The sequence below is a fragment of the Photinus pyralis genome, unplaced genomic scaffold (genome assembly GCF_008802855.1).
Source record: "Photinus pyralis isolate 1611_PpyrPB1 unplaced genomic scaffold, Ppyr1.3 Ppyr1.4_LG6, whole genome shotgun sequence".
NCBI classification, from domain to species: Eukaryota; Metazoa; Arthropoda; class Insecta; order Coleoptera; family Lampyridae; genus Photinus; species Photinus pyralis.
The window spans coordinates 31,489,240-31,503,823 of NW_022170663.1; the positions used below are offsets into that span (position 1 = coordinate 31,489,240).

General features: G+C 37.4%; 1 protein-coding gene across 2 annotated transcripts; it reads right to left on the reverse strand.

Annotated features, from left to right (window-relative positions):
- Positions 1 to 967: 967 nt before the first annotated feature.
- On the reverse strand, positions 968 to 8,560 carry LOC116173744 (uncharacterized oxidoreductase YjmC). Of its 2 annotated transcripts, none has more exons than XM_031491416.1 (9): positions 8,441 to 8,560; positions 8,171 to 8,387; positions 7,944 to 8,105; positions 1,989 to 2,177; positions 1,823 to 1,938; positions 1,671 to 1,769; positions 1,429 to 1,624; positions 1,202 to 1,356; positions 968 to 1,142 (listed from the first exon to the last, which is right to left on the reverse strand). In XM_031491416.1, exons 2-9 carry the CDS (start codon positions 8,250 to 8,252, stop codon positions 987 to 989), a joined length of 1,155 nt encoding a protein of 384 aa, XP_031347276.1. In that variant the 5' UTR covers positions 8,253 to 8,387; positions 8,441 to 8,560; the 3' UTR covers positions 968 to 986. The 2 variants fall into 2 exon arrangements, with proteins under 2 accessions (XP_031347276.1, XP_031347277.1); XM_031491417.1 differs by having other exon boundaries at positions 8,446 to 8,464.
- Positions 8,561 to 14,584: the final 6,024 nt, after the last annotated feature.

Genomic DNA, 14,584 nt, shown 5'->3' on the forward strand with positions numbered 1-14,584 from the left:
CTTTATTTTCGCTGTTATAGGTTTCTTTTACAATAGTTCTTTGCTTCGCCGACAGAGGTCGTGCGTCGTTTGGTATCTAGGGACTTTAGGTATTGCTAAAGTCACTAAGGTATTGCGTGATATTGCTTGGTTGCAAATTATTTTTTTCAGTACGCCATTACTTTTTACCGATTGTTGTCTACCTTCTACCTTCATCAGAGATATTGTTTACGCTGTTACCATATATCTTTGGAGTGGTTTCTCTTTCTTTTTTTACCTGGGACTTTGTTCCATTGAAGCGGTTAAGGCGGATTTGTATAAGTTCTCATTGTTTCCTCTTTTGTTTTATGTTGTATCTACTTGGATATTACCTACTATACTTACGCAGTACGTGAATGATATCGCATTTCACTTGGACCCGCCATTTTAGTAAGAGTGACAGTGGCGAACGCATTGAAATAAATAACCTGGTGACCTACATACCTATATGAAATTTGTTCACCTGCACTTCTATATTTGTTCCTGTTGTAACCGCAAGTATTAATGAAACTGTTTGGAGATTAACGCTCTTGTAAATTGCTCCGATAGGTATAGGTATATAAATCTGATTTTTTTACATTATTTTGTTTTACTCCGAAGGATTTGGTCATTCTATTTGACTTGCATTTTGAATTGATTAGATTTCATTGCTGTTGAATGGAAGTTTAGTTATTTGTGCATCGTAAAGTAGTTTTCGTGAAGTTAACGCCACGTTTATATACTTTTATTTAGGTATGTATATTCACCGATGGTACGAGTAATCAGTGGTCGAGTCAAAATTTTGCCTTTTATGTGCCGCGCTATTCACTACCCCTCTTATTAACGAGCTCCTAGAGAGTTTATAATTTTACGGTGTATTATATAACAGTTGAAAAACTTTGACGCGCCTAGATTCTAGAAACTTTTTCGGGTGCCTACATAAGTACTTGACTGGAATAAAATTAAAACAAAAACTATAACCAATTTATTTAAGGATGTAAAGGTTTAACGTGTAACTCTTCAGCCAGTTGCTTACAAGTATTCATTTGATTTTTTACATATCGAACTCCACCAACTGAATCGACAAAGTTCATGTGATTTCTTTCAGGATCTCCTGGGACGAGGACAGGTATGGATGGATCCGCCTGAAAAGACAATATTTTAGTTCGCTGGAATAATTCAGGTAGGTAATAAATGTTTATACCGGTTCGCAATTACGTATATTTCCCATTAAGTCGCTCATTCTATCCTCGAACCCCGGCGCGAAGCAATTAGGATCGACTGCTATGAAACATTGGCCCAAATTTGCCACTTCTGTGGCATTTCCCCATTTCCTTATGTTGGACCCATAATTTGCACCTGCAAAATTAAATAAATTCGTCAAAAGATCTTATACTTATTATTTTATAGTAAGTAGTAACAAGTACTTACCTCCCAAAATTCCACAGAATATTTCTACTAGCATTCCAAGGCCGAAACCTTTATAACCCGAATTGATCTCAGGCCCTCCTAATGGCATCAACAATCCAGTTTCGTACGCAACATCCGGATCTGTGGTAATTTTCCCCTCGCTATCTTGTGCCCATCCTTCTGGAATGAGCGCTTCTTTTCGCCTTTGAATTTCAATCTGGGAATTGGGGGCGCATTAGGCTGTTTACAAAACGTTAATTTACCTTTCCTACTGCGACGGCAGTAGTAGCCATATCCAAAATAAAGTTATCGTCGCCTTTCGCCGGCGCCGCCAAGCATATCGGATTGGTACCCAAGGCCGCCTAAAACTAATTATTGGTTTCACTATATACATAGGACGGTAGTACCAGGATACCTGCTTGCCACGTGTAGGACACATGAATGGTGAAGAGTTCGTAAAACTCATCCCTAATAATCCCTGTCGCATTGCTTGCAATGCGTACATACCCGCAATTCCATAATGATTGGACCCTAAAGCGGGACAGTATGAGAAACTACTGACTCATTTAAAATGCCTATACCTTTAGCACAAACCCACCCTACACCTACAGTTTTAGCCTTCTTGATAGCTGCTTCCATACAAAAATTACCGACCACAGCACCTAAGGCGTTTTGTCCGTCGACCCATGCTGTTGCGGGCGTTTCTTGTAAAATTTTTGGAACTGCTTTGGGATCACATGTCTTAGCGTTGATATCGTCAATGTATATTTCTGGAAAAAGATTACACATGTTACAAGTGGGGCTTAAGTATCGACACGCTTAGCAATAAAAACATCAAAAGCTATATGTTAAATATTGTGAGACATTTTTCGTATGTGAAGCAGATATCCCCCCTCAACCAAGGGGTGAAAGCCATAGACACTTGAATAGAAAAGTCCGAAAATACGCGCTTCATTTTTTATGACGGATCACCTATGGTAAAAATAACTGGAACAATAGATACTTATATCGTATAATTAAAAATCCAACAAAAGTAATAGTTGTGCCATCTTTGCGAGTAGTGATGGGACACATCGAGTTTGAGGTTCGCCGGTATATCTCTTTGGTAACACATAATGTGACATATTTGGCAAAAAACGCCATAAAGGTATGGTTAGCACCTTAGACGTATATGTCCATTAACATAGCAGAGCAAGGTCAGCAGAACACAATCAAACATTGCATTATAATTAGGTGCTAATATAGAGGAAATATTCCTCTATGGTGCTAATTAAGTGCCCCATTCCCGAATTAAATACTCCTTTTTTTTTAAATTATTACATGTTCTGCCAGGTTCGTATGAACTCATCAGAGCTCTACCTCAAAAAACCAAGAAAATGAAAAGTGAACTAACTATAATTAGGTGCTAATTAAGTGCCCTATTCTCGAATTAAATGCTCCTTTTTTTTAAATTATGAACCTGGAAGAACATGTAATAATTTAAAAAAAAGGAGCATTTAATTCCGGCATAGGGCACTTAATTAGCACCTAATTATGCAATATGTTTGATTGCGTTCTGCTGACCTTGCTCTGCTAGGTTCATGGACATTAGACGTCGGGCAAACGAACGTGTTTTCTCAACAAAACTGGTGCGTATATAAAAGATTTTGCTGTTTTGAGTAAAAAAACAAAAGAAAAATTCGCTGATATTTCTCTTAGTTATTTGGGATTGTAATGTATCCATTTACAAATAAAATGAATAATAGCAACTTTATATTTTTAATGGTTGAGTTCCTCCCATGGCAAATGATTTAGCGCTCATTGACTTGATAATTACAATGCCAATGGTATATCGCACGCTACGAAAAAATTTAAAGTAACCAAAAGCCCTTGAAGTTGTACTTGATAGGTATTGATTTATCAACATTTCTGATACTTAAAGTATTTTTGCGCAATAATTTAATTATTTAATTAAAAAATTGATGCATCACTTGACTACCGCAATCACTTGATAAAGAGTTTTATCAACTTTTCTGAGACTTGAAGTATATTTTGCAGAGTAATTTAACTAACAATTAACTAATCTTATAATCGAGAAACATTTTATCCTCCTTATCAGGATTTTGCTGAATTTTGCTGCCGACATTTGTGTAAGAAATTTACTGAGAAAGCCACTTCTGTGGACATCACATGAAATTTTGCGGATGAGTATTGTATCAGAAGCAGTGGCGGCTCGTGCAGGGGGGCTCTGGGGCGCCGCCCTCCCTACAAGAAACACTAGATCACGTCGTAACGCATATTTCACATTTTATAAATGTTTAGTCATTTACCACAAATATTGTTTTCAAAAATTACATAATTTCCGAATTATTTATTTAAAAATAAAGGGGCAATCAGTTGTATGCATGAATGAAGCGCGCGTAAAAGCGCGGCCGAAGGGCTCTCTATCCTCCGCCCGAAATCCTCTGATGTTAGCTAGCCCGCAGACGCTATCGCGCCGGCGCGCTGAATGTGGTTTCCATGGTAACGATGCGTGCTTACATTTATACTGCGGGCGGAAACTGCAGAGCCCAGTTGCTCAGTATAAACGAAACGGTTTATACTATCACGTTTTTATGTCGTAGGCGTAAATTTGCAAAAAAAAAGCAAAGCAAATGAAGGTTTTAAATTTAATTATTAATTAATTACAACTGTTGTACAAAGCTGTTTCTGGGTATTAAAATGAATTAGAACTTGGGTATTTAAGGAAAAGAGATTGACAACGTTAACGATGTTATCAGTTGATTAATTCAATCGTATATTTATATAATTAGAATTGCTACGGTTAGGTACTGTCCATACTTCAGCGATTATTTGCAAACGTCAAATTGTGTTGCGTAATTTGATATTTATTCAGGAAATAAATATGTACTTATGCCAAATATATGCTCAAAAAGCTCTACTTCAGATCATTTCCTACTTCTAAGAAAAAGTCATTGAAAAATTCATTTTTGATAAAAACGGAAGGATAAAATTCCATTAAAAAAAGTACCAACATTGTAAGTAAGCATGTAACAATAAACTGTTGCTTTTTACAAATGTCGAAGTTTTGCTCGGCGCCCTTCCAAATAGAAAGCCCACCAGCCGCCACTGATCAGAAGGCACACATTCTACCCTACCCTTACAAAATTGCATGTGAAGTCCATAGAAGTGGCTTGCCCAAAAAATTTCTTACAAAAAAGGTGGGAAGCAAAATTCAGCAAAATGTTGATAAAGTTGTATCAAGATGGTAAAATGTGTGCCGAACTGACCTTCGGCTCGCTCGGCAATCAGCGCAATGACTTTAAATTATCTGATCAAAATAAAAAAGTTCTGCATCGGCAACGATTATTTTTGAGTGCAATTGTTGATTTACACCGAGGGAGCCGAAGGCGAGTTCGGCAGACAATCTACGCTTTTGATACAATTTACCACGATTTAAAATATGCGATCAGATACAAACACAAAAATAAAAAAAATTGGGGTAATGAGAGCATGGTATACAAAATGTGCGAGACCAACACTAACGTTTGACACAAATCGGGTAAATCGTGTACGGGTATGTTTTATAAGTCACAAACGCAGTAAGAACCCACGTTCTCCTTCAGAATCGGCTTTGAGCAAGCGAAAACCTAAGGAAGGGGAAATCGATCAATATTATTGAAGTACAGATACTTTCCGTGACCTCTAGTGGCAGAACAACTACGATATGAACCCTATACCAATAATATAAACTAGGACGAATTTACAGAAAAAAACATACAGATGGCGTAAAGAGTATCTGAAATTAATATTTAAATGGCAAAAATGGAAAAAACCGATACACAGATCATTACTTAACTTGTAGCTTTTTTTGTACCTTCTCATAGTGCAACGCAATAAATCATGTCACTTATTTGAAAATTTCAATACAAATCATCAAGCCCGGTTCTGCCTAATATAATCGTGTTCCGAAAAACCGAAAAAGAACCAAAAACCGGACCGAAACCGGTATTTCTTTCTGCACCGAAAACCGAACCGAAACCGTTATTCCTTCAGAAATGGAAACGTATTGAGCGGCAGAACCTATATTATTTTTTTCGGTTCTTTTCGGTTGTTTACGGTTTTTAACAGGTTATTGGAAGTTGGAGGACGTGCCGGCAACCACGTCCTGAAAATTGATAAAATATTACTCTATGTTTGCCATCGGTGGACGGTGGATGATAAATTTTTAATAAGGTGTCGAAATTGAAGGTTTTACGGGTGGCGGTGGCGGTTAGCCACTACTTAAAAAAATAAAAAAGGAGGAGCGAGGTTTTAAAAAATAAAATTGTCTGTTTTTTAGTAATAAATTAAGTGTAAGTACATATTTCCCTCTTCCTCCTTTATTCCCCTTGTCGTTATAAATTAGCTACACTGACGATACGTCACGTTTTAGTATTCATGACATTTTCTTCACAACAAATCACGTTGTTATAATGAATTTGTTGAATGACATACTTTCTGAAAAACTAGAACCGAAAATAACCGTTATGGACCGAAAAAAATGAGCAGAACCGAACCGTTATTTCTTTTTAGAACCGAAACCGGACCGGAACCGTTATAAATATTTTCGCTTAAATATAAACAGAACCGGAACCGATATTTCATTTGGGTCCGGGTCCCTGCTCGTAACTCGCTGACATTCGGTCCTTACGTCGATTGTGCTGTAAAACAGCCTTACTATTCACGGATTAATTACACCGACCACAAATTAAACAAAAACGATTTAAATTACAAAAATTGCACTTAGCACAAATTAAATTTTTGAGAAGGTTGTGTGTGTTAATAAGCGACGCTTTATGCGTACTCTTAATTGTAGCGTAGGTAATTACACTGATAGCAGTGATAGAAAGTTATTAACCCGAGTGTGTCTGAGAGTGACTGATGAATATCTTTTTTGTTGCGTAATTGCACTGTTCACAATTAAAAGACTTTGGAAATAAGTGTTAAACGACGATTTGTTAAATTATCCTCATATTGTTGATTGCATAATTGCACTGATCACATTTAAAATTCTTGAAGTAACGTGAAATGTTGTGTATTTACTTTTACAGTCGTAAAACATACAATTGTAAATAAACAAAATGGTGGTCTTATCCTCTTATCTCATCACTGACCTCTATTTAAACTGGATTCCATGTGATGCGCCGTGAATTTTTAGAGAAATTGAAACGTCCTGAACGTATTCGTGAGTCTGCGCTGTCTCTTTTTTTTTCAAATTTCCGTCTTATATTTTGTCGTTGATCAGAAAGAACCTGTAAAGGTACGTTTCCTATGAAGCGTCTGACGCGGTGCGGCTGACTCAATGCACCGCCTTAATAGAAAGCAATGGAAGCATGTTCTAACCTGCATGCGGCGGCCGTCTCCAGTTGCATGCGTAAAAGCCGCACCGCGTCAGACGTCAGACGCTTCGTAGGAAACGTACCTTAACTTGTAACTTGTTAAATACATACAAATAAATGATTGCTCGATTCCAATTGTCAAGGAAAACCAATTTACATTCTATGGATTTTTAATGCACGTATATAAGGTATAGGCACCTAACATGAAACATCACAACAATCACTTTATGCAGTACTCGTTTATGTCTACTGCGCATGACGCCTAAAGCTGGATTCACATGCATACGAAATCCGACGATACTGTAATCCGAAAGGCGTATGATTGGTCAACAACTCGTATCGTCGGATTTCGTATGCATGTGAATCCAGCTTAATATATACATTGCGCGAGGTCGTAATTTGTTTATTATTAAAACACAGCATCCATATTAATTACACTGTACTGCCACCAGAGGTCTCATTGTTAATCTGAATTAACTTATCGTATAAGCGTGTCTGGGGTCGAAATCGCCCCCTCACTCCCTCCTTGTTTCCCAGTTACAGTGACCAAAACTTTACCTCGACGGACCGAGGGAGAACGGGAGTTTGCGATCTCGCTACACGGCGCGTCCGGAAGGTCGCGTCGCGTTCGATACATATGCCGTAGCGTACCTAAATGTCATTTCTTAATTACCCTGACCTCGCCGCGCCCTTACCCTGCCCCCCGAGATGGCCACTCCGGTCTGAAAAAAAATCCACGAAGACATTCCCATAGTGTGTTTGCAAAACATAACAATAAACGAGCAATGCAGTTGCATTTTTGAACAGTGTGCAATCATAAATTGTTATAATTTAGGATAATCTGGAAGTCACGAGCGTCGTTAAGCTAACGGCCCGGTCATCAAAGTCAGAATCTAAATCGGAGTAGCCTATAAATCATAATAATATAGTTTTTAGTACGTTTTCTAAAAATAATCCTCAACCTTGATTAGAAGGATTCATTTTTTACGTTCGGTATTAATAGGACGACCTACGTTAATTTAATTAAGTAGCTTATATCACGTCACGTTCTTCCTCTGAGGTTACAACACACTGCGCCCTGAATGAAACTTCAGCAATGCCAAAATACTCGGCGATTACGATACGCGCGCGCCGAGGTATCTCTCGCTAATTTAAATTGAATTCAGTTTTATTTACGTAATCGATTCATTCCGTGGCTGTAATGTCCTCGATAGTCCGCCTCGACGAGAAGATCGGCTTGAAGCGATGCATGTATCCGTGGCGTCCCGACGGCCTCCAGGCATTCGACTATAAACCTGCGTGCTTCCTTCAGCGGGATTATCGGCGTTTCAGGGGTGTCTAAAAGGTGAAATTAGCGGTATGCTAAATAAAAACTGGAAGACCCAAGAATGTAATTTACTTACCGGCCGACATAGTTCGCGCTCGAATCTGAATCGTTTCTGGCAGCAAACGCGCAGCGAATAAGCGAAAGTACGAGATTGCCATTATTGTATGTGGGCATAAACGCGCGCAAAGCGCTCGTCGAACAAGTAGGAATCGAAATTATCAGCGTATTATCTCAATAGTGAACGCACACGTAGCCCGAAGGTTTTCACGGTAATGTTTTATAGAAACGTCGTCCTAAAACTTTTCGTTTGAATTTTCATTTTGCTTTATTTACAAATACTAGGTACTATACGAAATACACTGTCTACAGAAATCAGTCTACTGCACCAGGAGTGAAAAAACTTGCGTGTCCAAAACTAGTGGGAACCGCAACTCACAAGGTTACTACGTTGTAGTTTTTGAGTTTAGTTGTATAAGTTGATAAACCATAAATAAAATTGTGCAAAGCGTATTGTTCAGGCAACCCATCGTACTTTACTGCGTTGATGCTTTTATGTCCATCCAATACATTCATATATCTCTTATATATATGAATACATTACAGTGTATATAGTCACAGTGTATTACTGTGGTATAGTGTAGGTAATTATCACAATTTATTAATAGCTTGAAGGATGGCTGTTTGTCTGCTGGCTGATTATGCTGCTTCCAGAGATCGAAAAAATAAATTTTTTACACTTTTATTATACAGGGTGACTATGAAGATGGAAACAATGCTGTCACGCCAAACCGTTTGAGATATAGACATGTAAATTAAAACTGTTCCATTTGAAAGTATTTCACATATTTTGAGGTTACAATTTTTTTGACTCTTCGTTTTTGAGTGCGAACGCCATCTTGAAATGTTTTTAACTGTAACATAGGTCATGTGATACGTCATTAGAAAGCTTTTTAGCGCATTTCCACAAAAATAAAAAAATGCGCTTTTGCGGCCACTTTGTCCGTCCGTCCGTCCGCTCGTTCGTTGAGACGCTACTACAAGTGCCACCATGCTCAGAAAAGCCCCGGAAAATATGCGAACTAATTTTGAAATAATTCAAGCTAGCCAATAGAAAGTCTGCAAAACCACGCGATACATTCCGCGGCATAATTATTAATTATTCCGTTTTGACAGTTGACGCTTCACGTTATTTTAGTTTACACTTTTCCTGTTGTATTTGCTTTATTTTACGTTTTCCGTCTCTAGTTTTATACAAACTCGTCTTTTTTCAAAACGCATAGCTTGGATCTACGATCTGATAAGGTATGTAATTCCCTTAAAGTGTTTTTAAATTTTGTATCAGAATGTACGGTCTAAATTTCTAGCGCCCTCGGACACGCCTTGTCAGGGACTTTCTGAGCGTGGTGCCACTTGTAGTTATTTATCTTAAGAGCTATTGTTTTTTCGCTTTTTGGTTCGGTATTGTGTCGAGGTTTGCACCAAAGAAGGAATTTTTTCTGCGTTTATTGCTAAAAAAGTTATTGTAAAAATACCAACAAACCGTCTTTTACATGTTCCATAATTTTACACTTTTGCCGTTTATTAACGATCCTAGAGATCGTTTACAATTTTGTATTGCTGTCTGTCGTCTGTTCCTTTGTCTGTCTGTCCCTCTATCTGCCCGTGTGAACGATAATTTTGTTTAGAAATGTCCGATCGCTTGCTTGAATTGCATGAAATTCAATATGGGCATAGCTTACTTTAGCCACAGATAAAATATTTTTTCTATTTCGGTGTCACAATGATGATTTTGTACAACTGTTTTCGGCCGAAAACAGTTGTACAAAGACAGTGATTATAGTCGTTTTTTTTGGTAACTCATCTCTTAAGTTGACAGTCACTAGTTAGTACAAGTAGGTACTTCGTTGGGTACTTCCATGTTTGAACTTCAAAATGTCAGTCTTACTACGCTGCCAACCTAAAACTTAACGGCATAAAAAGTGTTCCCAACATAAAAACATGTTAGTTCTAATGTTCCCTATAGTTTCTGATAATGATTTTTTTAATTAAATTAAAGCACCGAAATAGAAAAAATAGTATGAAAAACGCGTGTTACAATGCTTTTTGTAATACTCCTATCTTGCGGACACTCGTGGCTACGCTTCGCGTCGCCACTCGTGCCACAAGATAGTCGTATTACAATAGGTCGCATTGTAACACTTGTCTAATATACTATTATCTGTGCTTTAGCCATATAATAATACGCAATGCCAAAAGTTGAGTTGAATCGATTCAAAATTCACAGCGCCCTTTTCGCATCTCGACCATTTATAAACCGAATTGCAAACTTTTTTGTTTATAAAAGTATTTGAATGAAATTTGATACATAGGCACTCGGAATAAATGAAAATCTAACGCCAGTTTCAGAATTTGGTTTTGCGCATGCGCAGTGCCAACTTTTTTTATCTATGGAAGCATTTAGGTAAATGAAATTCTTCTTATAAACAGATTAGAAATTAAAGTAGCACGCCAAACATGGATTGCACATGTGCAACGCTATCTTTCATATTTGTGGCCGGATTTTTATGATTTTAACAGAAGTTGCATCTTACAAATGGGAAATGAATACAAGTGGAAATGCGCTTTTTGTAAATCGTTTACGATTACTGTTTAACTTGTTTTCTCTTTATTACTACCATAAGCATGTATGGTGCAAAATTAGAAAGTATTAGGTAATACTGAAAAATTAGAAAAACCTTGCCATATGATTGGCTGGTTAATGTATTGCACTTTTAAATTAACAGAACGTGAAAAAATAATGACGTGTCACATGGCCTATGATGTTGCTATTTAAAAAACCTCATAATAAACCATGCCAAAAAAAATTTTTAACCTCTAAGTATGTGAAATAATTTCGTATGGAAGCGTTTTAATTTTTTATTTCTAACGATTTGCGTTTGAGAGCTTTGATGGTTCCCTCTTTAATAGCGACTTTCTACCTGTATAAAATCGATAAATGCGGCAATACATTACCCGTTTATATCTGAGCCCATATTTGGCAAAATGAGAGGTCTCTCGGACTTTTTTCTGCGACTTTCGGTTACGATTATTAAGGACGCAGTTTGCGATTTTGACGATTCTTCAACACATCGTTACTGTTATTGACGTTATTGCACCAAAAATATAAAAAAGTTAACAAAATCCGTTAACTTTTTGGCTCATTTTCCAACGAAATTGGGGTCCGTCCGAGGCTACTAGTTTTCAATATACTTAGTTCTTTATTTTTGTATTCGATACCTTTGTAGCTCTAGCACTTAAGTATACTGTGACTTAAGTAAGAAAAATCTTGGCAATCGATGTGCGCATGCGCAGACTGCGTAATATCAACTTTCTTGTGGAGATTTTTTTTGAGATTTTAACCCTAACTCGCGTCCATGTCGAAACTCAAATAAGCACATGCGCAATTAATGCACAGGGTCAACTTTCCTATTTATGAATATACTCCTTCGAGAAATTATCCACGCTGTGAGCTATCTAGCTTTTTGGGGAATACTTATCTAGGGAGCGAAAACCCTTGTCTTGCTTCGTCAGTGGCGTGTGTAAACCTATGCTATCGATCCTCTTCAATGCATGCGCCATCGTAAATAAAATTTTAGTCAAAATGTCACACCTCTTCCTAGCGCTAGCATTACAAACAAAATATTTAACGTAAATTTAATTACATTCTACAATTATTATGTACAATACTAATTATTAATGAATTTACAACTGTCCTTAAATTGATTGGTTTATAACAATTAATTATGAATTTATCACTTATACTTGTACCTTTGAATATAAATATATTCAAAGCTTGCACGCAAATTTGTAACCTGTAAATTTATAATATAAGATGTCTATATTCCTTTAAATACCCTGTATATTTCAACGTCGGATGCAACCGGTCAAGTATTTTTGGGATTTGGGTGCTTGGCATCACTTGTTGATTGTTAAAGCTTGTTGGTGGTGGGATTATTGCATTTTGAGTTGTATCATTGAATAATAAATCTGAATATTATTCAATGGTTGTATTCATAGAGTTTAGCTTTGTTTTTGGTGTTTGTGCGTAAGATCCAACCACTTTGGTGTCGGGTAAAGTATTTTATGTAGTTTACTCTTATGTACTTATATGAATTTTGCCATTTGTTATATCAGATATTTTCCATCTACCATTGTGCTAATATGTAATTTACAACATGCGAGGTGTTAACTAATATCCATGTGCTTGTGGAAGTCTACGATATCTCAGGTTTAGACCACGTTTAAGTCAGTTACACGGTCTACGGGTGTGTACCTATGTAGAATCTCGACTTCCGTGAAGTAGGGCATGCAATGCTAGGTGTATTTAACATTCGCGAATGTGTGTGCCTTGTTGTATGTAACTCATATCTTCTTACCGTGAGAGGGAGCTCGGACGCTAGAATAGAAAGGTATTCTAGAGCTAAGGCACGAAAAAATCCGAGGGCCCTCGAACGTCCAACTTTAGGGACGAAGTGCTGCTAACCGAAGGCCGTCCTGCCTATGGGCGGCGACCCATCTCTTAACCATATTCAGTTTTGTGTCGTTACGTGACCAATGTCAGGGGAGTGTTACGAAGCACAGGTAGGAGTTCCGGAAGTCTGGGATTTATACCAATGTCATTATGTGGAATCTGAGCATAATTGGGGGCTCCACGAGCACACTGTGTATTGTCATAACTGCCTATTGTTACATGTAACAATAGGCAGTTTGTTTTCGGGAACAGGTAGTTTTGGGCATGAACCTATAGCTATACTATGCGATCAAAAATGAGTATTTGCTGTTGAGTCACCTTTGGAATTTTTGTTTACATGAGAAATCACGCTTAACTTGAACTTCCAAAGGCGACTCGATAGCAACTCATTTTTGATGTTGAAGGAAGCTCTCTCAATAGGAAAGATATTATTCATTATCAATTATCTTCATTCAAAGTTTGAAACGTTTGCCAAGCTTTAAAATATTTTGTATCGGTAATTAATTCCTTATTCTGTATTACGATAAGTCCCAAAATTCCCTAGTTGAAAGCTAGATTAAGATATACATCGGGGATTTTTTAATGAAGTTCATATTGTTTAGAAACAACGGCCGATAAGATCATATAAACGGGGGAAGTACCTAAGTAAGTACTTAATCTGCAGGAAGTCTGACCTGTTTCACATGTGCTGTGTATATAAACCTAACGCATTTTCCCGGTAACTTCATTGCACCTCCTTCTGTAAATCAGTCAACTACCCAACAATGCCGTTTGAAGCATACGCTCAACGCAGACAAGAATTCAACATGAATATGAAGCCTACCGGTCCAGCCACCGATTCCTTTGGATTGAGCTATATCCACCACAATGGAGTTAGTGCATCGGCCAGTGCTACCTGTGTCCAAGGAACAGCTCCTGTCGGATCCTTCGGCCTGCACGTTCCCGTGGCAACCGGAGTGAATTTTACAGCATCAACTGCAGTGCAACATGGACGTAAACCTCAACATGAATTTGCGTTGCGCGGTTCAATTCCGTTGTAATTGCATTGTATTTTGTTGGGATTGGGGGTGAAAATCCCCCCCCCCCAAATCTTTGATGATTTTTTTATGTGAATAAAAATATGGTCGTCTATGGCTAATTGTTAGATATCATTAACTGTCCTGATATTGAAATAGTACAGTACATTGTAATTCTGGTCTAAAATTATTGTTACTTATACCGGCTGATTCAAATTCGAGGTCCACCATGGGGATCTCGGAAACTGTAAGAGATAGGCAGGTAGTTCAAATTTGGCAAACTTACGTATTTTGATGCTTATAACAAAATGCTATTTTGAAACTGAAAAAATTTCGACAATTTGGTATGTTCTGAAAAAATCGAAATTTTGCAAAATTGTTTTTATTTTTTACCGAAGTTACGTAAAAAAATATATTTCAAAATAAGTGACACATTTTAGTGTACTTAACCCCCAGGTTCTACGCTAACTTCACACTACAAGAACACGGAAATAAAGTCAACCCGGCAACGTTTTCAAAATGACCACCCGAATGACTATTCCCTCCAAAACTAAACAAGATCCCGCTTAAATTTGAAAAGTCCCACGTGATAAAACATCTAAGGATGGAAAATTACATGCAAATTTACCTAAAAACAAGATATGTGGAAATTATTGAATCGCCACTCATTTATCGCACATAGATTCTAAACTGAAGGGCTTTGTAGCGTAATCCCGCTCCTGCAAGATGTGTAATCTGCCCCTGGTTTCGAGCCTAGGTGTCGTACTGCAATTTTGACTATACTTTTTACCACTCCCGTGACTGCTTCATTGACGGAGAAAATTGTTAGTAACAAACAACAAGTCAGTACATAGATCAAACGAATCGGTAATTTCCATATATTAAAATAAAATTATCAAAACTTACATGAATTCAGGGACCTGACCAAGTAATCAACATCAATAAACATACATTAAGTAAGCAT

What these genes read in the sequence shown, in the direction of transcription:
- LOC116173744 (XM_031491416.1), bottom strand. Translation starts at nt 8,252, where the DNA reads ATGGCAATCTCGTACTTTCGCTTATTCGCTGCGCGTTTGCTGCCAGAA. An exon ending in AGGGTGGGTTTGTGCTAAAG is followed by an intron (nt 1,939 to 1,988) that starts GTATAGGCATTT and finishes GTCCCGCTTTAG; the next exon opens with GGTCCAATCATTATGGAATT. An exon ending in ATATACGTAATTGCGAACCG is followed by an intron (nt 1,143 to 1,201) that starts GTATAAACATTT and finishes TTGTCTTTTCAG; the next exon opens with GCGGATCCATCCATACCTGT.